This window comes from Alexandromys fortis, unplaced genomic scaffold, assembly GCF_014885135.2.
Source record: "Alexandromys fortis isolate MF-2015 unplaced genomic scaffold, M_Fortis_MF-2015_v1.1 scaffold_25, whole genome shotgun sequence".
NCBI classification, from domain to species: domain Eukaryota; kingdom Metazoa; phylum Chordata; class Mammalia; order Rodentia; family Cricetidae; genus Alexandromys; species Alexandromys fortis.
This window is the reverse complement of record NW_026067904.1, coordinates 2,179,833-2,205,359: the sequence shown is the minus strand read 5'-3', so window position 1 is coordinate 2,205,359 and position 25,527 is coordinate 2,179,833. Positions and strand designations below refer to the sequence as shown.

General features: G+C 46.2%; 1 protein-coding gene across 3 annotated transcripts in view; it reads right to left on the bottom strand.

The window, feature by feature from the left end:
• Positions 1 to 25,527, bottom strand: part of Epb41l4a (erythrocyte membrane protein band 4.1 like 4A) — a 184,011-nt gene that overhangs the window by 3,058 nt on the left and 155,426 nt on the right. For all 3 annotated transcript variants that reach the window (XM_050134972.1, XM_050134973.1, XM_050134974.1), the window contains 5 exons: positions 24,164 to 24,211; positions 23,335 to 23,412; positions 10,044 to 10,163; positions 2,116 to 2,163; positions 1,228 to 1,296 (listed from right to left, as the gene is read on the bottom strand). In XM_050134972.1, coding sequence (XP_049990929.1) covers positions 1,228 to 1,296; positions 2,116 to 2,163; positions 10,044 to 10,163; positions 23,335 to 23,412; positions 24,164 to 24,211 — 363 coding nt within the window. The remainder of the gene's footprint in view (positions 1 to 1,227; positions 1,297 to 2,115; positions 2,164 to 10,043; positions 10,164 to 23,334; positions 23,413 to 24,163; positions 24,212 to 25,527) is intronic.

Genomic DNA, 25,527 nt, shown 5'->3' with positions numbered 1-25,527 from the left:
CATTGCCTGCTCTTCCAAAGATCCTGAGTTCAATTCCCAGCAACTACATAGTGGCTCACAGCCATCTGTAATGGGGTCTGGTGCCCTCTTCTGGCCTGCAGGCATACACACAGACAGAATATTATATACATAATAAATAAATACTTTAAAAAAAAGAATATATAAAAGAATATGAGAAGAGGTGGACAGTGGGAAGAGGCTGAGGAGTTTTTCTGGGTGTAATCTCAGCATCTGGGAGGCAGAGACAGGAGGGGCACCCAAGTTCTAGGCTGCTTCCATCTAACCGAGTCCAGGCTGGTTTTCTCTTGACCCACTACTAGGCAGAAACAGCAGATATGTGCTCAGCAGTCTGGGCTGCAGCTGGAGATTCCTACTAAATGGTGACAAAGCGTGCTCAGTTCAGTGTGGTTCTATAATGGGAACTGACTTGGGCTCATATGGCCAGGTTCTATAGTAAATAAAATTCTCCTATGTTAAAATGATAGAAAACTGTCTTTGTTATCAATGAGTGTCTCAGCAAAAAACTTATTTTGGACATTATTCACCATTCATTCTAGCTTCTCACCCACAAACAAGCCCAAGAGAGTCATGAGATACGGAACAGGAGCAGTTTTATGGGGTGTCGCTTGCTTGAGACAGGGTCTCTCACTCCAGCTTAGGCTGGCCTGAAACTCAATAGAGACCAAGCTGACATTGAACTTGTGTCAATTCTCCTGCCTCTGCCTCCCAAGTTCAAGGACTGGAAACCTGAGCCACCACAGAGAGAATAGTTCTATATACCTTTCCTACCTCTTCCCCACATTAATCTTGGTTAATGTACAAACTAAGACACTGCATGGAACATAAAGAAAGAATGAAGTGTTCCCTTCTGTGGTGGTCTGAAGAAAGGGAATGGCCCCTATGGGCTCATGTTTGAATCCTCAGTACCCAGTTGGAACTGTTGGGAAGGACTAGGAGGTGTGGCCTTACTGGAGGTATGTCACCAGGGTGGGCCATTCCCAGTGTGTCCTCTCTGCTTCCTACTGTGGATCAGGATGAGCTGTCGGCTGGTCCCGCCACCTATGATCCGCTGTCCCAGATCTAAGCTGGACCCCAAGCCTCTGAAACTGTAAGCCAAACTAAACGCTTTCTTTCTGCAAGCTTCCTTGGCCATGGTGTTTTGTCAAGGCAATGGAGATCAAGTATCCACCTTCCCACTAATAAAACTGCAAAGAGGGTCACACTCACTCTACTTTAGTGTACGGGATCTCCTTCAGCTGCTCTTCCGACAGTCCAGACGGGTCCACGAGTTCCTTCCTAGGAGAGAATATGCAATGAAGTGAAAGCTGTCGGGCCTGGATACATGCTGATACCGCTTGCTCCCAATTGACAAGCTTCCCTTTCTGCCCTTGTGGGACTCATGTATGATGTGCACAAAGCTGAGAGCCAGAACACGTGCAAGGAAAACTGGGAGAACCCCTTTCCTGTAGCTTTTTCCCTCCTTTCTGTACCCCCACCTTCAGAGCCCCTATCTCCCTATTGGTAAGCTTCTCTCCTGTGTCGGGGTCTTTCCTTCTATATGGTTTTGCTTCTCTTTGTATTCCCTTGTAATCGACTGGCCCAGCCAAGGTACAGTGACAGACAAGCTAAGTGACCCTGGAGAGCAGGAACTGGTGCAGCCGGCGGGCAGCTGCTCGTGTGTGGCACCTGACACCGTTGTCGGCTGCAGACAACACAGAACGAGCATAGGGACCTGCTGAGCTGTCAGACCCAAGCTTCCTGCAGTGGCACTGGTTTTCCTTACAGTCAATGCAAACCTGCAAGTATCATCCTGGACATAAGGCTCAGCAAGTAGGAGCACAGGCTGCTCTTGCAGAAAACCCAGCACCCACATGGCAGCTCACAACCGTCCATATTCCAGTTCCAGGGAATCTGGAGCCACTAGGCATGCACACGGTGCATATACATACATGCAAGCAAAACACTCGTGTGTGAGTGTGTGTGAGTGAGTGCATGTGTGTGGAGACTGAGTGTGTGTGAGAGTGTGAGCGTGTACATGAGTGCGCGCACGTGTGTGTGTGTGAGTGTGTGTGTACTATATACACACTGTACACACGGGAGAGACCCAGTACTCACTGGATGTGCTTCCACAGCTCTTCTTTTGCTTGGATATCAGGACTTCTTCTGCAAATAAATGAAACAGTATTCACCTCTGCAACATGTGTCCTCCGGAAACCTTAAGAGTTACTGGTAATAGTTCTGTGAGGTCTTATTTGCCTTTTGGCTGTTGACAGGACACATGAGCAGCCAGATCTATGACAATGATCAGTGAAAAGACAGTGGGCAATTTATTGACCAGTGCCACGTCTGTATACATAAAGAAAAATAAGACATTGCCAAAGCTTCATTTACGAAAGCCTAGAAGCCAGGATGGGCGGATAGATCTGCATCCTCAGCATTGCAGAGGCAGGAGGCTCACCGCAGGTTTGACGCCAGCCTGGCCGGCCAGTGCTCCACAGCAAGACCCTACACATCACAAGCAAAAAAATACACAGGAAGAAAGGAAAGAGCTTGGAACTTTTGGGGACATGTATACAGACCCTTTCTGGTTATAGCTGGACAATGGGCAGTGACCCAGGGGCTCTGGTTTCTGATCTTACTGTCTACTTTATTACATTTGTTTATGTGTGTACGTGTGTGTCATGATATGCTCAGGACAGTCTGCAGGAGCTGGCTCTCTGCTCTGACCAATCTGGTCCCAAGGATCTAACTCAATTCCTCGGGCGAGGCAGCAGGCACCCCTAATCTGCTGAGCCATTTCACCAGGCACTCACTTTTAAGCAGAAAGGAACTCACTTCTGTCACCCATTGTTAAGGCTCTCAGCATGGTCTGTGATGACCTAGCACAAGCAACAGCCATGGGGGAAGACAAGCAGCCCAATAATGTCTCCCCTTTTCTATGACGTCTCAAGCTGCATTTCCACACCAAAACTTAGACCACAAGGGACAGGGCCATCTGTGGCTCCACTCGAGCCACCGCCTTTCCCTGAAGACCTTCCTGGACAGAAATTATACCATCATGTGTAAAGTCCTAGAAGAGAAAACCTGAAGACCTTCTTGATAGAAATTATACCATCATGTTTAAAGTCCTACAAGAGGAAACCTGAAGGCACCACCCGTGATCAAACTCTCCATCGAGTCAACCGTTAACCTCCATTATAGCAAGGAAAAGTAAAATGATTTCAGCCGTTGTCACAGAATGGGACTTTTCAGTGCCCTCAGGAGAAAACAAAATCCAATAAGAGGCCCAAAGAAAGGCGCTAAGCCCTAACAAAGAGGCCAAGAGTTTAAGCCACTGAAAAACCCTGCCCTGTGGAATTTTACACCGAGGTTCAGTGTTGCTTCCAGCATACAAGATCAATGCTTTCATTTTTCTCTCATGTGTTCTGGCAGGGTCTGCTGAATCCACAGACTACAATAAGCTATTTACTTAGCCACAGAATTTACTAAACAGTTTCTCCTCTGTGTGTGTGGACTGGGTGGGGGAAGAACAAAAACCTGCTCTTTCAATCAAATCAAAAGGAATGAAATGTGGTAAGGGACAGGGGACAAAGCCTGGGTGTGTGACCACAAAAGGTGCTGATTTTGTTATATAAAACTGTATGCTTTAAAAAAATCATTCAAATGGTTCTGGAAGGTCTCTTGAACAAAACCTGCCCTTTCTACACTTTGCCCATCTGATCCCCTGGGTAGTCTGTCAGCCCTTTAAATGATACTAAGAAGGGACAAATATTTCAGAGAACTAAGCTATGCTTCTACTTCAACATGCTGCGTCAGCATGCAGCTCTCACCGGAGGCAGCTCAATAGTCTAGCATAAGATACATGGATGAAGGCGCACTTCTGCTGGTAAGCTGTTCTTTCAGGGAGGTGCTGGAGAACTGGTTAGCTGAGCCATGGTATAGTGAGGTGCTGGAGGACTGGTTAGCTGTCTTTATGGTATAGACAGATGCTGGAGGACTGGTTAGCTGTCTTTATGGTATAGACAGATGCTGGAGGACTGGTTAGCTGTCTTTATGGTACCATAATTTTTCACACCCTCAGCACTGTTGACATTTGAGCAATAACTTTTTGGAAGCTTCCCCATCCTTTGTAAGATTATGTAAGTGACACCCACAGCATCTATATTAAAAAAAAAAAAAATGACTCTGGGGAGCCCAGGAGATGGCTCAGCAGGTAAAGAGCTTGCCACCCGGTGACCTGAGTTCGATCCCTTACGTGGGACTTACATGGTGGAGACACCCAAAAAGCTGTTCTCTGGCCTCCACACACGGTAGGGCATAATTCCCACCCTGTCCCCAACACACACAAATAAATAAATGTAATTAAAACTGTTACGTGACTATTGGCATTGCCAGGTGTCCCAGGAAGGAGGACAAAGTTGCCCCCACCTGAAAACTACAAATCTGAAAGTAGCTAAAATTAAGTGGTAGAAGTACTTGGCCACATTATTGTAAAGATCCAGTGTGTGACTCTGGAAACAATACCGACAGGAGGCAGGGGTTGGATATTTAAAACAAAAAGCAAAAAAGTGAGTGAGACCCGCCTCACAGTTGGCGGCAGTAACAAGAGGGAGCACAGAGTGATGTCATCTGAAAGTGTGAGCTCAAAGCTTAGCACCTTTACAAAGGCTGAGGAGAAAGCAAAACCATGTGCAAAGAATACATAACCCATGACCACCTGCCAAAGCTAGTGGTGAGAGATGACGCGGAGGAAGATGACAGGGTGTTGCTGGAGGACTATAGCTGTCTTCATGTTACAATTGATTTTTGAAAATGAGGTGTGTGTGTACGTGCACGCGCAGGCATGTGTATGTGCATGCGTGCAATAAATGAGGAGGTAAAAGCACCTGCTGGCAAGCTGAGTGCCATGAGTTCCATCCCCAGGATTCAATATAGAAGGGAAGAACCAACTCTCATAGGTCATCCTGACTTCCACATGTTCATCACGCATGCACGTCCCAATACATGTAAATATACACACATGCACTCCCAGGAAATGCAACGCAATTTAAACACACACATCCATGCAGCTAACAACCTGCATGGATGTGTTAAGGGTGGGAGTATAGCTCAATGATAAAGCCAGAGCCAAACACATGCAACAGCCTGCATTAGATCCCCAGTGCCGCATGCCCAGACACACCAAGAAACAACAAAAGCCTGACCGCAGCGAGCATTTTTACTGACTGTTGGAGCTTCGAGTAACTCTAGTTTCTTATTTCTGCCTTTCTGCTTGTGCTTTTAGCCAGAAGACTTCCTTAGCATATGATGGGGGAAGGGGGCTAAGAACTTTTTCATGTGTAAATAAGGCTTGTGATTCCATTCATGATGTCAATCATTCTGTCTCTGAAAACTCAGCAGGAAAGCTGCCTCCGCCTGGACAAGATCACCAGTCCCTCTAAGCCATAAAGTCTGGACCTAAGAAGTTCGGGCATTTAGTCTGTGTCTTTATGTCCTGAGACCCTGAAATGGCAGTATTCTGAGGAAACCAAGTTCTACTATGTCCCCTAACTTCGAAGAGCTCAGGCAGGGGTAAATTCTAAAGCTGGGGAAAAAATTGCCAGTTTCCTCTGACTGCTAGACCACCTGAGATCTACAAACAGAAGCCACCTTAATGTTGAATATGCTGATTTATGCTTATATCTGCACATATAAGGTTTACATTGCCTACAGTTCAATACAGATTTGTGGGTTTAGAAAACCGTGAAATTTCAATAGCCATTCATCTGTAGCTCAATTGGGAGAGCTTCCTTAGCGTGCACAAAGCCTTGGGTTCTACACCAGCACACGTAAGACAGGTATGGCTGCACATGCCTGTAATCTAAGCAGCCTGGGCTACATAAGACCCTGTCTTAAAAGAAAACTTACATAGACACTGTGTTTAAACTCTTCACTCTTCAAAGAAGCCCCCTGATTGTTCATTGATATAAAACACACCAAATATAAACGCGCTCCCAGCGTTGGTCCAGTATTTTTCAAAAGCATCTCTATCTATACTCAATGATTCAACTTTAAATCAATTGGGAGAAATTAGTTTGGACAGATTATTTTGTAATCCAAGCACTTGTGCAGCTGGGGGGGGGGGGTAGAAATGAAAGCTCCAGGCCAGTCTGGGCTACACAGTCTCAAAATAGCTATGCAATAATATATAATATACAATATTTACTTCAAATAACCAACATGGTAGTGTCCAGCTCAGATTGTTTTGTCATCTTTAAGCTAACTGCATTTCTAAAAGAGAAGTTGAAAAACTTGTACATGTAAAATTTATACTTACTTAGAAACCTCAATCAAACACACATTTAACAAACCCTTAGTACTTCTTCTGATACTCCTTAATGGTCAGAAAAGTGGAATTAGGAAGCATCTTCTCCCCCTTCCTCCCTTCCTGTCCTGATTAGGAACATGATGTCCAGTAGCCCAGCTGTCGACGTTTGAGCCGGGGCAGCCAGAAATGTCACTGAACATCCACCTAAACTGGATTTGTGTTTTTCTGGACCAATCACTTATACAGCCTCACTAATCCCATTATCAATCGTTTTCATTCAGTAAAAATAGTACCACATGGTGGCCACCAGGGGGCGGTCAAGTCCACTAGCACACAGACTATTGTTTGAGGGCCCAGGGCATGGCCTCTTCTGCACAACCCAAGGAGTGGAGGTTTCCTCCTATGAAGCAGTTTCAACGAGACCGAAGCTGACCCTGTTTTATGCAGATTTCACAGCAGCACACACGAATGCCATAGGAATGGAACTGAAACATATCCTAGGTAACACTGAGCTTCCTAACGTTTAACAGGTAAGAGCCGGTCACATTCATGTTTGTTTGGGGGTGGAGGGCACAAACTAATAATAATTAGTAAATAAAAAATTGTAAAAGAGAAATGGAGTTCACAATACAAAACTTCCCACAAAGAAAGACCTTGGCAAACACTCTTGAGGCAGGCAAGCAGCAGGGATAGTTTAGCCACCTAGGACTCCACTGTTTGGGCCGTGTTGTGTACATCCTCCTCCTAACTTCATGATCCTGGTTAGGACAGGAAACGGGGAAGGACGGACGAGTAAGATGCTCCCTGGGCAGCCTGACACCCAGAACTACATGTACTATGTGCAGACGCATGTGCGCGCGCGCACGCGCGCACACACACACACACACACACACACACACACACACCTCTGAACAATGCACCCCACAAGCTGTTGGTTGTCTAGGACGCCTACCTGCATCAAGCCGCATGCACACCGGGCTCTGAACAATGGAATACCCTTTCTCCTCCCTTTACCCCTCAGCAGCCCCTAAGCTGAGACAGATTCTGCTCAGCCACACTAGAGTTAGGTCTGAGTCTGTGATCACATGAACTAGTTTGGGATGAACATGCCACAAAGGCCCGCGCAGCCCTCTACGTGAATCTGTAGGGGAAACCCTCGATTTTCCATCATGTGCCTATGTGTTATTGGATGCATACATGATCCCATGCAGTGTGGGAAAGGGCACGTGCACTGAGCAAAGGTCTGCTACCCAAATCTTCCAGTCACAATAGAGAACTATGTAAACACACCCCTAGCAACCAAACTCCTCCTTCCTTGGGCACCCTCACCTGTGTGGCCCCACTGTCACTCTTGACAGTGTATCTGGCCTGCCCTATCACTCTGCTTAGAATAAAGTTACCATGCTTCTTTGCAAATCTGTGTGGGTCTTTATTGCAGTCCTCAAATATGAAGGTCAAGAATGCGTAAATACTCACCCCGGGACCCACCAGGGCAACAATCTCAGTGAAGTATTATACAAGATATTTAAAGAAGAAATAATACTGATTTTATATGAACTCTGAAAACAAAGAGGAACTCTTCCCAAATTATAAGTTTGTTATTTAAAAAAAAAAAAAAACCGGATGGCTCACACCTTTAATCCCAGCACTTGGGAGGCTGAGGCAGGTGGATCTCAGTAAGCTCGAGGTTGGCCTGGTCTACAGAGCGAAAACTTGAAAACCACTGTGCTACATTAAAAAAAAAGAAGAAAAAAAACCGGACATGATAGTATCTGCCTGTAATCCTTACTTTGGGGAGGTATTGAGGCAGAAAGATCAAAAATTCAAGGTCCTAGGCAGGATGTAAAGGTATATACATTTAATCCCAGAATTTTTTTTGGTTGTTTTTTTTAATATGTATTTATTATGTATACAATATTCTGTCTGTGTGTATGCCTGCTGGCCAGAAGAGGGCACCAGACCTCATCACCTCATTACAGATGGTTGTGAGCCACCATGTGGTTGCTGGGAATTGAACTCAGGACCTTTGGAAGAGCAGGCAATGCTCTTAACCTTTGAGCCATCTCTCCAGCCCTTAATCCCAGAATTAAGGAGGTAGAAACAGGTGGATCTTTGTGAGTTCCAGACCAGTCTGGTTTCTATAGCAAACCCCAGGCCAGGTCTCCTAGGGCTACATAGTGAAATCCTGTCTCAAAAGAAAAGAGAAAGAAAGAAAGAAAGAAAGAAAGAAAGAAAGAAAGAAAGAAAGAAAGAAAGGAAGGAAGGAAGGAAGGAAGGAAGGAAGGAAGGAAGGAAGGAAGGAAGGAAGGAAGGAAGGAAGGAAGGAAGGAAGGAAGGAAGGAAGGAAGGAAGGAAGGACTAAGTTTAAGGCCAAAGGCTAGCAGGGGCTTGAAAGCCTTTCTCAACAACAAAAAGTTCTCTATCAAGTATAATGACATATGCCTTTAATCCCAACACTTGGAGTCAAAGGCAGGCAGAGTTCTAAGAGCTGAAAGCCAGCTAAGCCTATGTAGAAGGTTACGGGACAGTCAGGGCTACATAGTGAGGCTCTGCTTTCCATTATGTGTTTTAGATGTATTTACTTTAATGTGTATGTTTTGCCAGCGTATATGTCTGTGCACCACATGTGTGTCTGATGTCAAAAGAGGTCAGAAGATGGTGCTGAGTCCCTGGAACTGGAGTTATAGATGACTGTGAACTACCTACCATGTAGGTGCCTGGAAAGAATCTAATTCCTCTGCAAGAGCAGCAAGTGCTCTTAACCACGGAGCCATCGCTCCAGCCCCATGAGACCTCATCCTTAAAGAAAAAAAGTTCTAATGAAAAGCTAAGTATCTGTAACTGAGGAGCATCCCTTCAAATACCGGCACATGATCGCTACTGTAGCCTCCCGTGTCCTGGCCCGGCAATCTAACAAAGCATTCTCAGCTTTCTTCTGACGCCCTCAGAGATACCCACAACTCCATCAACTTCCCACGCCCATCCTCTCCCTGTTCAGACACTCCTCTCTCCTCCCAGGAGGAAGGACCCCAGCCCATTGCAGCTGGTCACCCAGGACCACGAAAGGTTTTGCCGTCAGTCCCAGCTCACTTGGAACAGGCGTGCGTGGCAAGTGGAGCAGGCAGGGTGGCCTAACTCTTGCTGTGCACGCTAATGAACATGCACGCACACACATGAGCATGTAGGCACACCACTTTATCAGCTCACAGATGACTGATCAGGGGGACAGGCAATCTCGCCATTACAGGGTAATGTTGCCCACACATGTCATTGCCTAGCAACAGGAGGGGCAGGCAAATCTCAACATTGGGGTGTAATGAATCATTCAGTGACTACTGCTCACAAGTGGTTATTTGACAGGAAGACAGACACATCGGGTTTGATTTCGAATAAGACTTTGGAGAATTCTGTAGACTCAGATTGGGCGAAGCAGCAGGTGTTTCACCAGCAGCCAGGCTTCTAAACAAAGGTGGCTCTGGCTATCTGGTAGGACGTATGTATTTGTTGAAAAACAACATGAAAACTAAAAATATGGGTTTTGATGGCCTTGTTCTGCCTGAGCTCCAACTTCTAAGCCTTCAGAAACGGTTAATGAATGGTGAGCATGTAAGAAGGTGAGACGATTAACTGTGTGGTCCCCATGGAAATAGCTCCCGTAAGTGGGCAACCTGAGCATCTAACACCTGCCCCAGCCAGCTCCTGGATTTGGAACGAAATTGGAAAAAGAACCACATACGAGCGAGATCTGTGTCTGGATCGCCTGTTGTTAGGATCCACTTGGGTTTTTTCCTTCTGTCGCCTTAATACGGCTTCCCACTGAGGCGCCGAGTCAACCATGTCATTCTCCTGCCGTATTCTGAAAAAGACAAAGCAGGCATCTGGAGTTCACGTCTATGCTAGGCACGGTGAAACTCACCTGGGGTCTCAGCACTCAGCAGGCTGAGGTGGGAAAACGAGGGGTCTGAGCCACCCTGGGCAGCAGAAAGAGACCCTGTCTCGGGGCCAATGAAGAAATGTGAAGTTAACATCCACCCATGAATGAGAAGGGAAACACAATACACCAAAATCTACAGACACAACGAAGGCAGTCCTAGTTTCTCAGCCACTTGAACCTCGCTTTTCAGGCAAGAGAATGGCAATTCGATTACATTATAAAAGCTGGGGATCAAAACCTGGATTAATATATCCTTAAGTAGGCATATGTACCTGTAAGTATATACACATAAGTATACAGTGTTCATAATAAGTCTATAAAACAAAGTAACTTATTTTAAAGTATAGCCTTATGGTTTTCTGTATATCCTTTGACTGCTGTAATCTCTCTTTTCATCTCTAATTTTATTGATCCAAGTCTTCTTTCTCTATCTTACGGTTAATTTGGCTGAAAACTTGGCAATCTTGTTAATATTTTCACAGAACCAACTCTTCACTTCACTGATCCCTTCTACTGTCTTTATCACTTCTATCTCCTTCACCTCAGCCCCGACTTTGATTATCTCTTCCTGTTTACTATTTACGGGCGTTGTCTGTTACTGTTTTTCAAAGCTTTCCAGGGTATGATTAAGCTATTAAATCACGCTCTCTCTGGTTTTGTTGTGTGGGTGGGTAGCCATCAGCTGTCCTCTGGGGATGGCCTTCACTGTCCCACAGATGTGGGCATGTTGTGTTTCCATTTTCATCCAATTCTAGCAATTTTTCATTTCCACCCTGATTTCTTCCTTAACTCGTGTATCACCTAGATATGTGTTACGTAGTCTCCATGAGTTAGTGTATTTTTCACAGTTTCCTGCGGAGATAATATTCAGCGTTCCTCCACGGTGGTCAGAGAGAATGAAGGACATTAGTTCACTTTTCCTAAGTTTGTTAAGACTTTCTCTGTCCCCTCTATGTGGCTGGTTTTGGAGGAAGTTCTATGAGTGCCGAGAAGACTGTGTATTCTTTAGTTTGAGTGAAATGCTCTGTAGATCTTGGGACCATCTGATTTCTGATGTCATTCAACTCCACTCTTCCTCTGTTTAACTCCTGTCCAGGTGACCTGTGTATTGCTGAGAATGGGGTGCTGAGGCCACCTGCCACTGACTGTTGGGCTTAATCTGTAATTTTAGATCTCGTTTTACAAAGTTGGGTATGCCCACGGTTTGGTGTGTATGTGTTTATGTTGTAATATCCTTATGATGGATTGTTCTGTTGGTGAATATGAGGTGACCTTCCTTATTTCTTCTAATTTGTTTCCGGTTGAAGTCTCCTTGGTCAGACATTAGGCTAACTATACCTGCTTGTTTCTTGTTCTGTTTGCTTGGAATACCTTTTCCCACCCTTTCACCCCAACGTATCTACCATTAATGGTGAAACATTTTTATTTGAGGCACAAAAAGATGGATCCTATTCTCTAATCCTAATTGCTAGTCTGTGCCTCTTTGTTGGGGAATTGTGATCATTCATATAAAGAGCTATTATTGAGAGACATGTATCAATTCCTGTCATTTTGTTGATTTTGCGGTATTCTGATAGGCCTCTTTTGATTTCGTGCACTGATACTGTTTGTTTATTTCCCACGAATTCAGGTTGCTGAATCAATCGCTGTGCAGACCTTTGAGATGGGAAGGAGTGGACCTAGCTGGGGGTGTAACTGAAGGAAGTCACGGGGGAGCCACACAGGACTATGGGATGGAAAGGAGCCTCGTCATGGGAGTTTGCGCAGCTCAAAGGACCCTGTTCCATCTTCTCATTGTAGAATAAATTAGAAGTGAACATACATGCTATGGGCATTAACATTAGAAATATAACAAAGCCTGTGACCCGAGGCCATCAGCCACCTTTGAACCTAGCACTTCCATTTAACAACATCACACGGGAACATACGCTCATTTACAGACTGGGCACAAGTGTGTGCGCACACATTTTCATGGCCACGCCCACAGACAGGCTTGCTGTAAGACCTGACACACTCTCAGGACTGAGGGCTCAGGGCTCAGTTCAGGTCAGTAGCAGATCTGTCCTCACCCATAGGAACTCATGCCTTGATTTCTGGGTTTAGGGTTAGACGTACAATTCTGGATGACATCACTGTACAGTTCATGGGCAGGCTTAAATATCACTACATATGTCCATATGTTTATCAGGAAGTCAGAAGCTTCAGTCTTCTCAAGCTCAATTCTCCTAGCAAGACTGATATGGCTTAGTTCAGCAATACTTTCCTCTAAGAACAGACATTTACAAGGAAGACCAGTGTGTTAGGAATAATCTTAAGACGAGCCTCTCCGCTAACGCAAATAATTCCGATCAAATCAAATTTGATGGAATAAAAGATGCCCATGTTTAATAAATGCAGCGCCCCTGGGTGGCCGGGAGCATGGCAAGGAAAGTGGGGGGGGGGGAACCACCCAAAACCTGAGACCACGTGTCCTTTCCTGGGCTGCAGCCTAAATAGCCCATGGCAGTGGTCCTGACCCTCCCTGGGGAGGGGTCAGAGCTTGGCGGGCTTTCCCGGAGGTGGAGTCTAGACCAAGGCAACTCCCAGGAGGAGGGGGCTTCCAAAGATCCAAAGATAGATGCCGGGTATTACAAAGTGCTGTTTGTATATTCTCATCCATTGTAGAATTCAGAAGGTTGCTGGGCGGTGGTGGCGCACGCCTTTAATCCCAGCACTCGGGAGGCAGAGGCAGGCGGCGGATCTCTGTGAATTCCAGGTCAGCCTGGTCTACAAGAGCTGTCTCGAAAAACCAAAACAAAACAAAAGAAACGTAGCCAGGCATGATGGCGCTCACCTTTAATGCCAGAACTCAGAGGGCAGAAGCAGAGGCGAGTGAAGGATTGGTGGAGGAGTTCTGTGACTGTGAGGCCAGCCTGGTCTAAAGAGCAAATTCTAGGCCAGTCACCTACACAGTAAGAAAAACAACTTCCTAGACACACACGTGTGGATTTCCTCTACCTTGCCAGTAGAAAGGACTAAATCAAAAATGAATTTCAGATTATATCACATACTTTTATTTCTCAAACTGAAAGTCTCACGGAAGGCCAGTGAAGGTCTACCAGTTCCTAGCCTCATGACCCAGGCGCCGTGAAGACGCATGCCCTCTACCGGTGATGCTCTTCCATAAATATTCTAACAGAGGCATTAAAAATGCAAGATTCCGTGCAGTCCCAGGAGAAGCGGTCTTCCTGAGCGATGCTGGCGTGGACGCCCAAGTCCAGCTTGTAATGAAGTCTGAAATTACATGCTTACAAAAAGCCTCGGTTAATGATGCCTCATTACAAGAATAAAAGTGTCATTTCTTCTGCGACGGAACTGTTTCAGAAGACACAGGTGCAATCTGGGAATTAAAAAAAACCCTAGCACTTATAATCAAGGATATTGTATCACTCAGTCCTTAAAGGAGGGAGTTATCTAATCCTTGTTTTAAAAAATCATTAGCAAAAAAAGGAAATATGTATGTTAAAAAAAAACCATATCTCCTATAATTTTTTTTTTCTTTTCTTGAGATGGTTTCGTCATGCTGAGCCCCCTGCCTTGATCTCCCAAACGCTGAGACTACAGCCACGCACCACCTCCGGGCGCCGTTCTTAAGTCGTGTTTATGCACAGGTGTGGAACACGCATGTGCTTTTCGCTGCCTTCCAGCTACGCTTTAATTATGATCTAAGGATTTACATCATGAGGAAGAGAAAATAGGAAAAGCCCTGAACTGGCACACGGCCTTTAAAAGCAGCGCAGTCAGGGAATTATCAAAGGGGAAGGGGGCCCATCATCATTTACGGTACAGATCTAGTAGTTTCAAATGCTACAAGAGATGAACCTCAAAACCCAGCGCACTTCCTGCCTGTGTCTCGGTCTCTTCCTAAGCCTGTACTTGACACACGTTGTCTGTGTCCCCACCTGAAAGGAGAGTCACAAGATAGTGTGGGAAATACATCAAGGAAATGTAACAAGGCTTTTGTTTTTAAATTAATGTATGGGAGAGAAGGAGGAGGGGGAAAAGAGGAGAGGGGAAGAGGGCAGTGGTGGCACAGTCCTTCAATCCCAGCACATGGGAGGCAGAGGCAAGTGGATCTCTGGGTTCGAAGCCAGTCTTTGTCTACAGAGTGAGTGCTAGGACAGCCAAGGGCTTCACAGAGAAACCCTGTCTCAAAAACGGTGGGGAGATGTGAAAGGTGGATGGGGGGATGGGGGAGATGGGAAGACGGGGAGAAAGGGAGAATGCTTTTAAACAGTCATCTCGACTACTACAGGGCAGAGGTATTCTAATACATTTTCTCCACTTCCCAGCAGGCCTTCCAGTCCACCTTTCCCTAGATTACACGCAATTTAGATTCTGACCATGTTTGACACTTAATTAAAGCTCGCTAAGGTCGTGAAGATGAAATGCTACATCATCGCCTGATAGCAAAGTGAAGATAACAGCAATTTTTATTCCTTTCTTTCTCCTCAATTAGAGCCCTGCCTCTTCCGCACAAATCTTCACATTACTGAACGAATTCTTACACAGATCTCCTGGGACTATCCTCTGTCCTCTCCCTTGATCAGCTTTGGTCTTAAGGAGACCTTCTTCCTTTACACCAGCTCTTAACTCACTTCTAAGTCACCGAGATTAATGCTGAACCTCAAGCCTTCCCGAGCAAACGCATAAGCCCCGCTCTCGAGTTCTGTCTCATTCCCGCTCGGCCACACTCTGACTCGGCGGAGACTTTGGGCAAACCGCTTATCTCCTTTGGTCAGGTCTCAGTTTGCTCATGTGAAAAATTATTACAAAGATCCTTTCTATCCTTAAAACTCAATGTTCCTCTATTTGTGTTTTCTCCAAGCCAATAAGACTCTGAGGCCAAGCTCCTCTCTCTGACTGAGACGTAACACCATAACACAGGAGACAATTGCTTTGTGTGGCCACTCCACTGCTAAGATTAAATCACCAACAGACTGGGGACTTGTGTTCTCATCAACTGCACTCACTTCTACCTCACCTGATGTAAAGCAATCTTCTTTTTTTATTTTGTCAGTAGCTTTTCTTCCCTAGGGAAATTTATTGGTTCCAGGCATCTGTTGCTGCATTCTCTTAAGGCCAGGAAACAGAAACTGAGTTCGCTTTCCCAGCGTTGCTCTGCCAGCAATAAACTCCTCTTGTTTGCTCCTAGAGTTGTTTTCCTTCTTCTACTTATTCCTTCTGCCCCTGCTACCACAATGGATGAGCTTTGACACAGGCAGCTTTACTCCGAAACTCTCCTGCCTTCATGATCTTACAATGTTTCACCCTCAATCATCCGGCAGCTTGTCTCCAGCATGGAAGCTTTGTTATTTCCACAGACTCTCTGGCGACTCGGATTACGCTTTGGAGCCCCGTGTCACCCATATCACAGGTCTACATCTTGGTACATCCTGGTAAAATAGAAATCAGAAGCCCTTGTGCCTGTGGCCTGGTGACCGCAGTCTGTCTGCACCAAGCTGACTGTGACCCTTCATAACCACAATTTGTATTTTGTTGTTGCCTTTAAATCAATAGTAGCATTAAACCAAACAAACAAAAAAATCAATAGTAGCACAATAGGGCATTTGGCAAGGGAAACTACTATTTTCAGGTTTAGGGAAGGAACCCCCAAATGGTTTTAAATTTACTAACATTCTGCATGCATTTTTTTCCTAGGCTGAAATGAAACAGCAGCCTTCTTTGTGTGTGTATGTGTGTGTGTGTGTGTGTGTGTGTGTGTGTGTGTGTGGTGTTTGTACACATACATGTGGAGGGTAAAAAGAACATCCAGTACTGTCCTGCTCTGGCACTCTTCCGTTTTCTTCTTCTGAGACAGGGTCCTTCACTGAACCTGGTGGCTACCAAGCCCCTGGCTGCACCTCCCCCACCCACAGGATTAAGCTATGAGCACCCGCAGCCACACTTGGACTTTTCCCCAGGTGCTGGGATCTGAACTCAGGCCCTCGTGTTTATGTAGTGAGCTCTCTTTTTAATTGTCTGTGAGTTTGTTTCTGAGACAGGGTCTTTCTATTATATAGCTCTGGCTGTCCTGAACTCACAATGGAGAGCAGGCTGGCCTCTTCTAACTCCTGAAGATCTGCCTACTCTACCTCTACTGGGACTAAACCACCACACCCAGCTACAACAAGCATTCTTACTCACGGGACAATCTCCCCAGCCACGCCTTTTTAAAAACAAACAAAAACACTCTCGTGACAAAATCCTCCCCAAGTCGTGATCTTCTGCGATAACCCTACTTAGCAAGTTTTGTCTCTGTTAGTCTCGATGCCGAATTTCTGCCACAGAAACATGCTTCATCCTTAATTAGAAAGTAATATAAAAGCCCTTATTAGATATATTTAAGACTATCTTAAGCCATTCTCCAGATACTAATAGATATCCAGCAGACCAACAGACAAATAGATATTAAAAGGCAGGAACTGACTCCGATAGATTCATGCCAGAATGAACTCATGTTTCAAATGTTGACTTCAGTTTTGTTCGAGGGAGCCAACTCCACTTTCCATTCCCTCTGGGGCCTCGGGAGACCACGGGGCAGCTGAACGTTCTCATTAGTTTAACAAACCTGCTGTGCAGGACGCTGTCTACAGTCCCAGGTCTTCCCCGCCCTGAGTAACTCCACACTGTGTGACACTGGGTGTTTTCGGGCTGTCCTGATCTGAGTGCAAATGCAGAATGGGGCTGAGTCTGCACCTTAGGGACACTCAACCTCACACACAAAGCACAAATTGATGACTCCATCTTAACAACAAAGTATGCCACTCTGTGAACTATGAAGTGTATCAGGACTGTAGGAACACATCATACCAATCGTATCAAGAAAACCAGGCCCAAGAACTTACTGGAAGCATCAAATTGAGGTATAGATTTCTAGAAATGGTCCTAGAGATGGCTACAAAGGGTGAGAAAGCTGCAGCAGAGGTCAAGGAGTTTCAAGGAAGCCTGAGAAACAGAAGCTGACAGGAAAGAAAAAACAAACAAACAAAAGCACTCGATTTTGAGTGTTTACTGGCTTTACGTAGCCATCGTAGCCATTCCACAGCGCACACGTCAGGCGGGTAGACGGCAATCGATGTTCTTGTTGTGATGTGCAATGTGTGATCTGGGAGCTAATATTAGCAATTAAGACTGGAACGAAAGAACCTGTGTGTCTCGACGGCTATGGAGGAAATCGGTACTACCTGGCAAACTGCTGCCAGCGAAATCCACACAGCCTATTCACTAGGTAATAAACTCTGCCATCAGGGAAGGACACAAACGTGTAAGTCGGTTTCTGACACAATGTCCTTTTGACAATGCACCCGGAGAGCCCTGCACTACCAATGAGATCCTGTTTCCAAAAACAAAACAAAACAAAAGAATGAACTAAATATGTGAAGTTAGGACAGGTGGGAGAAGGGAAGAGGGAGGAAATGACAAGTTGAAGAGAAGGGGAGGGGAGAAGGGAGAGGAGAGGGGAGGGGTGAAGGCAGCTGAAGAAGCAGGCTGGGACTGGACTGGGACCTTGTACCCTAAAACACTCTCACCTCAAAGATTCCATTTGATCCGACATTCAACAAAACATATTGTTGGGACTAATTGAGTCCTGGCCTTTCAGCTGCTCTTCCCTGTCTAGAGCCTTCTAATTGAAGTTACTAGAAGCTGTGCATAGCTTGGAGGATCAGAGGATGGGATTTTCACCTGTTGGCCTTTGACTGCAGGGTATTTAAGCCTCCATGGTGCTATTAAAGAAGGGCTTTTTGGCCGGGGAAGGGGGGGAGGTGGCGCACGCCTTTAATCCCAGCACTCGGGGGCAGAGGCAGGCGGATCTCTGTGAGTTCGAGGCCAGCCTGGTCTATGAGAGCTAATTCCGGGACAGGCACCAAAGCTACAGAGAAACCCTGTCTCGAAAAACCAAAAAAAAAAAAAAAAAAAGGGCTTTTTGATACCAGTGTTAGAAGGTCTGTGTGTAGGTCTTTCTCTGCGTGTGTATTCTCAACCTCCAGCCCCTTGCCCGAAGCTCGCGAACTGGGTTCTAGCGCTTAGAGCGCAGATGGGGGCCGCGGTGCGCGGCAACACATATCATATTGCATGCCTCATGCTAAAGACCCGAGAACTGAGTTGGTAAATGAGATGTTCAAATATCACCACAGCAGAGCTGACCCAAACCGTGGGTTGTCCCATCACACACCAGTGGCTCTTGTGCAAAGAAAAAAATTCAGGGAAGACCGAGGAGAGGAAGGATGAATGGGGAGGAAGCTTAGAAAAGCCAAAGAAAAAAAATCATAAAACAGAGTGAAACCAGCAGCAAGAAAATGAAGAGGAGATGATGTAACTAGAGAGACCAAGGGGAAGGATCTCATTGGCTCAGGCCTGGAACAAGAAAATTTGCCAGGGGCGGAGCCACACCTTCAATCGTAGCATTTAGGAGGAAGGTGGGGGGTGTCTCTGAGTTCAAGGCCAGGGCCACACAGTGAGACCTTGTGGAAAAAACAAACTTTTAGAACAACTTCCAGCTGGCTATAAAATGGGTGTGAAAATTTACCCTCTCAGCCTTGAGGACAGGAGGGACACTCACCGCAGCCTCAAGAATAACTGAAGTCAAGAGAATCGGGGACAGCATAAATGAGGCCAGCAGGAGGGAGGGTGGGCCTTGCTGCTGTGAAGGAACCGCACAGAAACATCTGTAGGAAGAACTGCCTACATCCCCACCTGTTCTGAACCCAAAGGGGTGAGTGTACGGATTCTAGCTCTGTACCCTTTTTTTTACAGTTTTTTTAAAGATTTATCTATCTATCTATTTATTGTGTATGCAACATTCAGCTTCCACGTGTGCCTACATACCAGAAGAGGGCGCCAAATCTCATTACAGATGGTTGTGAGCCACCATGTGGCTGCTGGGAATTGAACTCAGGACCTCTGAAGAGCAGCCAGTGCTCTTCACCACCGAGCCATCTCTCCAGCCCCTAGCTCTGTACTCTTTAACTGTAAGAAAACAACAATCCTTGCATCCAGTATTCCACTGCTGGTACTAAAAGCCTCTTCTGGATGAACTCTATTGTAAACATTATTTCTCGTCACACATAAACAGGGATGGTAAAATGTTACCTACAAAACAATTAAGTAGAAGTAAGCCCAGTGGGTCAAGTTTATGGAAAACGAAAAGAGCAACAACAAAAATCCCAGCAGTAAGCCCGGCGTTGGTGGCGCACGCCTTTAATCCCAGCACTCGAGAGGCAGAGGCAGGAGGATCTCTGTGAGTTCAAGGCCAGCCTGGGAAACAAGAGCAAGTTCCAGGACTGGCACCAAAGGCTACAGAGAAACCCTGTGTGTGGGGGGGAGGGGATCCCAGCATTCCTGGAATGGCCTCGGGCCTAATAAAGACTTCCTGGCCTGGGGATGCTGACTGAGTGCTTGCCCAGGGAATGAGGCCCTGGGTTTGATCTCCAGAAGGCACGTAAAATAGCAGAATGGCGGTGCACACCTCCGATCCTAGCTGTTGAGAGGTGGGATTGAAGGTCAGCCTGTGCTACACTGCAAGTCTGAGGTCAATGGAGCTTCATGAGAGACCCCGTCTCAAAAATGCCAAGGGAGTTCCCTTTATAAAGTCCAAATAAATAAATAGTTGTAAAATCCAGAAGGAAGGTATAGGAAAGTAACCAGCATCTGAAGACCACACAGGATCTCCAGAAGGAAAACTGACTCTGAAGATCCACAGCCCACAGAAATTTGCACAGTGGTGTCTGTCTCCCCACGGCGACAACCTCCCAGCGTAAGAAAGGAAAGTGCAAAGTGTCGGGGAAAAGGGGCTGGCTTCAAAGATCAGAAAACACTTGGGAGACACGGGGAGTACAACAAAAACTAGCACTGTGTGAAAAAGATGTAAGGAAATCTGACCTTGACAAGCTAATCAAAACATCAAACAATAATTTAAATGGCGGTACCTTGGGGGTTGAGTAAAGATGCTCTCAGAAGCCACAGGCCATTTATTGGACAATCCCAGAGCCAGAAGTGGGCCCATCTCCCACTGCTAGTCAGGGAGGACCCTGAGAGCCCCCTCCCACCCCAAAAACTGGTCCATTGCCATTGGCTGCTCATCAGAACTGGATAGCCAGATCCTATTGCTGAAGATGCCACACACTGTGGTTGTGGGACATAGGAAAAGAAAAATCAAGCTGCAGCTGGGCTGGAAGCTTCCTCCCCGCTGGCTAGCCCTCGTGGTACAGGAAGGTGCTATGTGGGTTGCCGGGGAAAACTGTCAGCAACCCGTGGTATTCAGTTTGTGGGCCCCGTGTACAATAACACTGACATGCCAGGTAAGATGGTCCCAAGGGTGCAGTAGTGGCAAGGCTGACTGGAGGGTAATCAATACTGGAGGCCTTCTCTAAGGAGAGAACTCACATCTGGCACCATAACCCTGGTCAAAAGCCTGTGGTTGGGAGGGTTGTAGGCCCTAGTGGGGAGTTACGGCTGCTGTCTTGTTAGGCACGACGTGCCTTTCAAACTGCCTTCCAGACAGCCAGGTAGATGTGCACAGCGCAGTGCTAAAGTCAGCAATGCTCATGGAAGTTTCTTATCTGCAGTGGCCAGTGGTAACTCCAGAGATACATACTAAGATAGAGACTAAGGATAAATGGTTACTGAAAGCTCGGCCGTAAACAAAACACTCCCCGAAGGCTTCATGACCACTGACGCTCAAGAGGAAGAGTAAACAGGGGAGACAGCACCGGCTTCTAGGCAGGACATGGCTGCTGTACTCTAGGCCTCACAGCCTATGCGATGACCTGCACAAGACTGGGCCTGTCAACAGCTCATCACAGAAGCGGAAGGGGCTCATGGGGCCCTGGCACTCCCTAAGGATTTATATGCAGTTAGCATTGATTAGAGAAGGGAGCGACATTTTCTTCATTAGTCTAGAAATCAGTAAAAGGGCATGTGTGCCTGAAACAACCTTAATGAAATTCATTGATCGGGGCATCATCATCATTTAAAAAAAAAAAAAATCAAGACAGCAGAGGGGAGGCTACCTGAGAAGAGGAAGCAGATCAGTGAGGTTGGGGAAAGGACCAGAGAAGCAATGGGAGAGGCTACGATCGACATAGATCACACACATGAATGAAAACAGCAAAGATGCTAATGAAAATTTAAAATTCACTTTACCCAAAAATTGCCCCAAAGTTAAAATTTCTCAAAGCAAGACAAGAAAGTAGGGGTGTGTCAGGGTGTAGGCCCTTGCAGCAAAGACAAGGAAAAAGCCAGTTGAGAACAGGTCATTTAGGAGCAGTTTGGAAGATACTAAATAAAACAAATAGATTCTGCCTTGATGAAGAAGCACAGGCTGTTAAACAGAAAAGCCACAGCCATTTGGTTCGTTTTGTACAAAACTGCTTGATTGTACAGCAGGAAGAACCTACCTAAGGGAGAGCCACCTGTCATAATTGGATTTTCACAGATAAAGAAACTGAAATTGTTTCTTCGAGGAGTGTTATAACACACGGAAGTCTTGCAGCTCTCTGGTGTAATTCCAGCCTTGGAGAGGGCAGGAGGCAGAAAGACTTCCTGGGCGAGCAGCCCACACTCACAGTGCCAATGAAGCTATTATTCTACAGGCTTTGTAGTCAGAGAAGAGCATCCGGTCTGTGCGGAACAAGGCTCCCAAGCACTAAAGAATGACCTTGGAGACTGGTCCAACTTCTTTAATGCACAGAAGAGAAAAAGATGACTTAGAAAGAAGAGCAAGCAGGCCTGAGCTCCCAGGAGGTGAAACGGGTCTCTCTCCCTCAGCAGCACGGATGCTTTGGTGCTAGATGTATCTGTGCGGCGGAGTCTGCCTTGCATGCTGGAGAATGCTTAGCATCAACTCTGGTCAGTAGCAATCTCTCCCACCCAAATGTGACAAAAATGAATGTCTGCAAACACAGCCAAAGGTCCTCTGAAAGGGCAGGGCCTGCCCAGTTAAGAACCACTGGCTTTAAAACTTGTGTGACCGACAATCAGATCTCTCTGAGGCCTGCCCTGATGGTGTTTCCATACCTCCTGAATGACCTTTTGTTTTTAAATAGATGGTTTGGAACTAGGGAGACATGATTAATGCAAGAAGCCAACACTAAAGCTGATTACATGTCAACTGATCAGCAAGCTCTTAAAAAACAGACTCCGCAAAGGTGGCTCAAACACACCGGCCTGCTGTACCTCATGTGACCAGAAACACAGAGAAGCTAAGATTAACACAATCTCTAAGATGAGTCTCATTTCGGGGCTAAATAAAATATAAAAATATAACCAGCCTTCAAGGAGATTTCAAGGAGAAATCGCCACACAACCAGCAAACTCTTCCCCATCTTAGATAAATTCAACATACATTATACCCTAAATATAGAATTATCTTTAAAAAAACAAGAATGTACTTAACTACCGGGTTATTGAATGACTGTACCCTAGAGATAAGAAACCAAAGAGCAGGCTTTCCTATAGTGGTTATTATTTGTGTTTAAATAAATAAAGCTTGGGGATCAGCGGGTAAAGCCATACTTGTCAGCTATACAAACCAGAATGTGGTGACACACACCTTTACTCTCAGGACTAGGGAGACAGACAGGCAAAAGCATCTTTGGGAGTTTAAGGCCACCCTGGGCTACACAAAACTGAATCTGTCTAAAAGAGAAACAGAGCTCACATAAAGGTGATCCCAGCACTTGGGATCCCATCCCTTTAATCCCAGCAGGTGGAGGTGGAGACAGGAGAGATACGGCTGGGAGGAAAAAGGGATGAATATAAAGGGAACGAGACAGGAACTTGGTGTGGTATGGAATTTGAGGATTCATGGAAAAAGGATCTCGTCCCATTTTGGTCTGAGGCAGAGGTAAGAGTGAGTGGCCAGCTGCTTTGCTTTTCTGATCTTCAGGCTGAACCCCAGTATCTGTCTCTGGGTTTTTATTATTTGTGACACAGTTTCCCAAATGAGCAATTCAAAGCAGTGGCCCTTGGACCATCAAGGAAGAAGGCAGGCTCGTATCCTGAGGACCACCGATGGTGGCGGGGCTCTAGGCACTGCAGTGTGGAGGATTACCTGTTTCTCTTCTTCCGGTGCTCTCGGTTAGAATTTTCTGACTCACTGCCACTGCTTGTGTTACAACGTGAGCGGGACCTGAAGACGAAAGCAAACGGGAGACATTTTTATGACAAATTATAGAAAGGCTCATCGGGTACTCTAGAGGTGATTGTGGAGAAAAATCACTAGTCCAAACACAAAGAACCACATTATCTCTCTCCAAGTAAGTGTTTCTGGACACAGTCAAACGTCTGACTTAAGCTTACAGTCCAAAGAGCAAGGCGGGAGGAAGAGGAAAGAACATTGTATTCCCAGAAAGGACTCTGAAGACCCAGCATGCCTAACAAAACCCAACGCGGCAAAGCTAAACTCCACAGTGTGGACAAAATAGGAAGGCCATCTCATAGTCTCCAACCCCTTACGGGGCAGGTGGAGTTTATTCCCACTGCTTTGAATTTGTACTGATCGTGTGACAGGTTTCACCGACAGAATGAGGTGTGGGGAGAGCCTGCCATTGGCTCCAAACAGGGCCATTGGCTTCTGCTTCCTTCTAGTTATCCTACAGAACACACACACACACACAATGTTGCTGCTTTAAGCCAAATGTGGAGTGGTTTACAATATGGCAGGGCATAGCTTGAGACAGTTCCTCAGAGGCTCAAAAGGAGCAGGAAAGAAAAGAGAAATGTCAGGGGTCAGGCCAGAATGGAAGACTGAGATCCGGCTAAAACCCACCAACTGGTGATAGAGTCATAGCAGCCGCAGAAGAGGGACAAACTCCACTCCCGCCCCGACGGTGAGCACCCCCATTCTTTCTCCTCCCAGACCCCTCCCGTTGCTGTCTTACCTCCTCCTCTGCTTCAGATCTGAGTCTTCGCCACTGTTATGAGCTTTCCTGAGGAAAACAAAAGAGAGCAGTCTGGTCAGCCGCTAAGAAGGCACAGATTTCACATCGGCAACTCCAGATGCCTTTGGTATTGGCTCACTTGCCACACATTCATGTCATTTGTATAATTCAGCCCTGTGACAGGTCCCAGAAATGCAGCACACCACCAGCTGGCCTCAGGAACCCAGTCATCTAGAGCAAGTCTGTGGTGTATGTGTAATGCCCGGGTTGGATAAGCTCCGCTCACCCAACAATAGGGTTGGCTGTGGTGTCTAGGAATGTAATCCGCTAGGTCAACTCTCAGCTGATTCCAGCTCTTACTGGGGCTCACTCTCTGTGTCCTGGCCGTGAATTCTTTATTTCTTCTATAATAACCTCATCTGCAACAACTCACCAGCCTACATCTTCCTTAGACTTTGCTTTTATTATCACTGACCATCTCCAGACACGGTGCGCTCTCACCACATGGCCCCCACCTCCCTCACTGAAGCCAGACCATGGGAACAGGAATCCCACCTCCTGCACTGAAGAGCTTTGTGACTCAAGCTATTCCTCCGAGGGGCTTGGTGTCTCATGTTTTAATTTTTATTTTATATGTAAGGATGTTTGGCCTGCGTGTACATCTGCATACTATCAGAGACAGTGTTGAATCCTCTAGAACTGGAGTTACAGGTTACTGTGAGCTGCTATTTGGGTGCTAGGAATCCAAGCGGGGTCCTGAAAGAAGAACCAGTGTTCTTAATCACTGAACCATCTCTCCAGCCTGAGGTGCCTCAGTTTTAATAGAACCCCCAATAAATAGCTGTGAAGAGTAAAAAACCGGGGCTGGAGAGATGCTGCAGCAGGTAAGAGCATGTATTGCTCTTGCAGAGGACCTGGGTTCAGTTTACAGGGCAGCTCACAACAATCCTGTAACTCCATCTCTTGGGGACTGAGCACTATAGGCACCTGCACTCATGTGCACTGCACACACACACACACACACACACACACACACACACAATTTAAAAATAAGAAAAATAAATCTTCAAAATAATACATTCCAAGTGACTAGGACATGAGTCACTGTTTACTCCCCTAACGTCATCCTACCCTTTCTCTGACCCATGAGCTCTGCTTATTGTGTCCTTACTCAGCTTAGGGTTCACTCGATAACCTCCATGCCAGTTCTCAGTCCTACCCCTAACTCTGCTTTTTAGCCCATCATCTTGGCATCCGGGCCGGCATTAGTGGCCAGAAGGGACTGAACCAGAGTAGGCTTGGTACAGCGTCAATCTGTATAAGTACCACGCGCTAACCGATTGCGCCACTGGAGCTCCTACAGC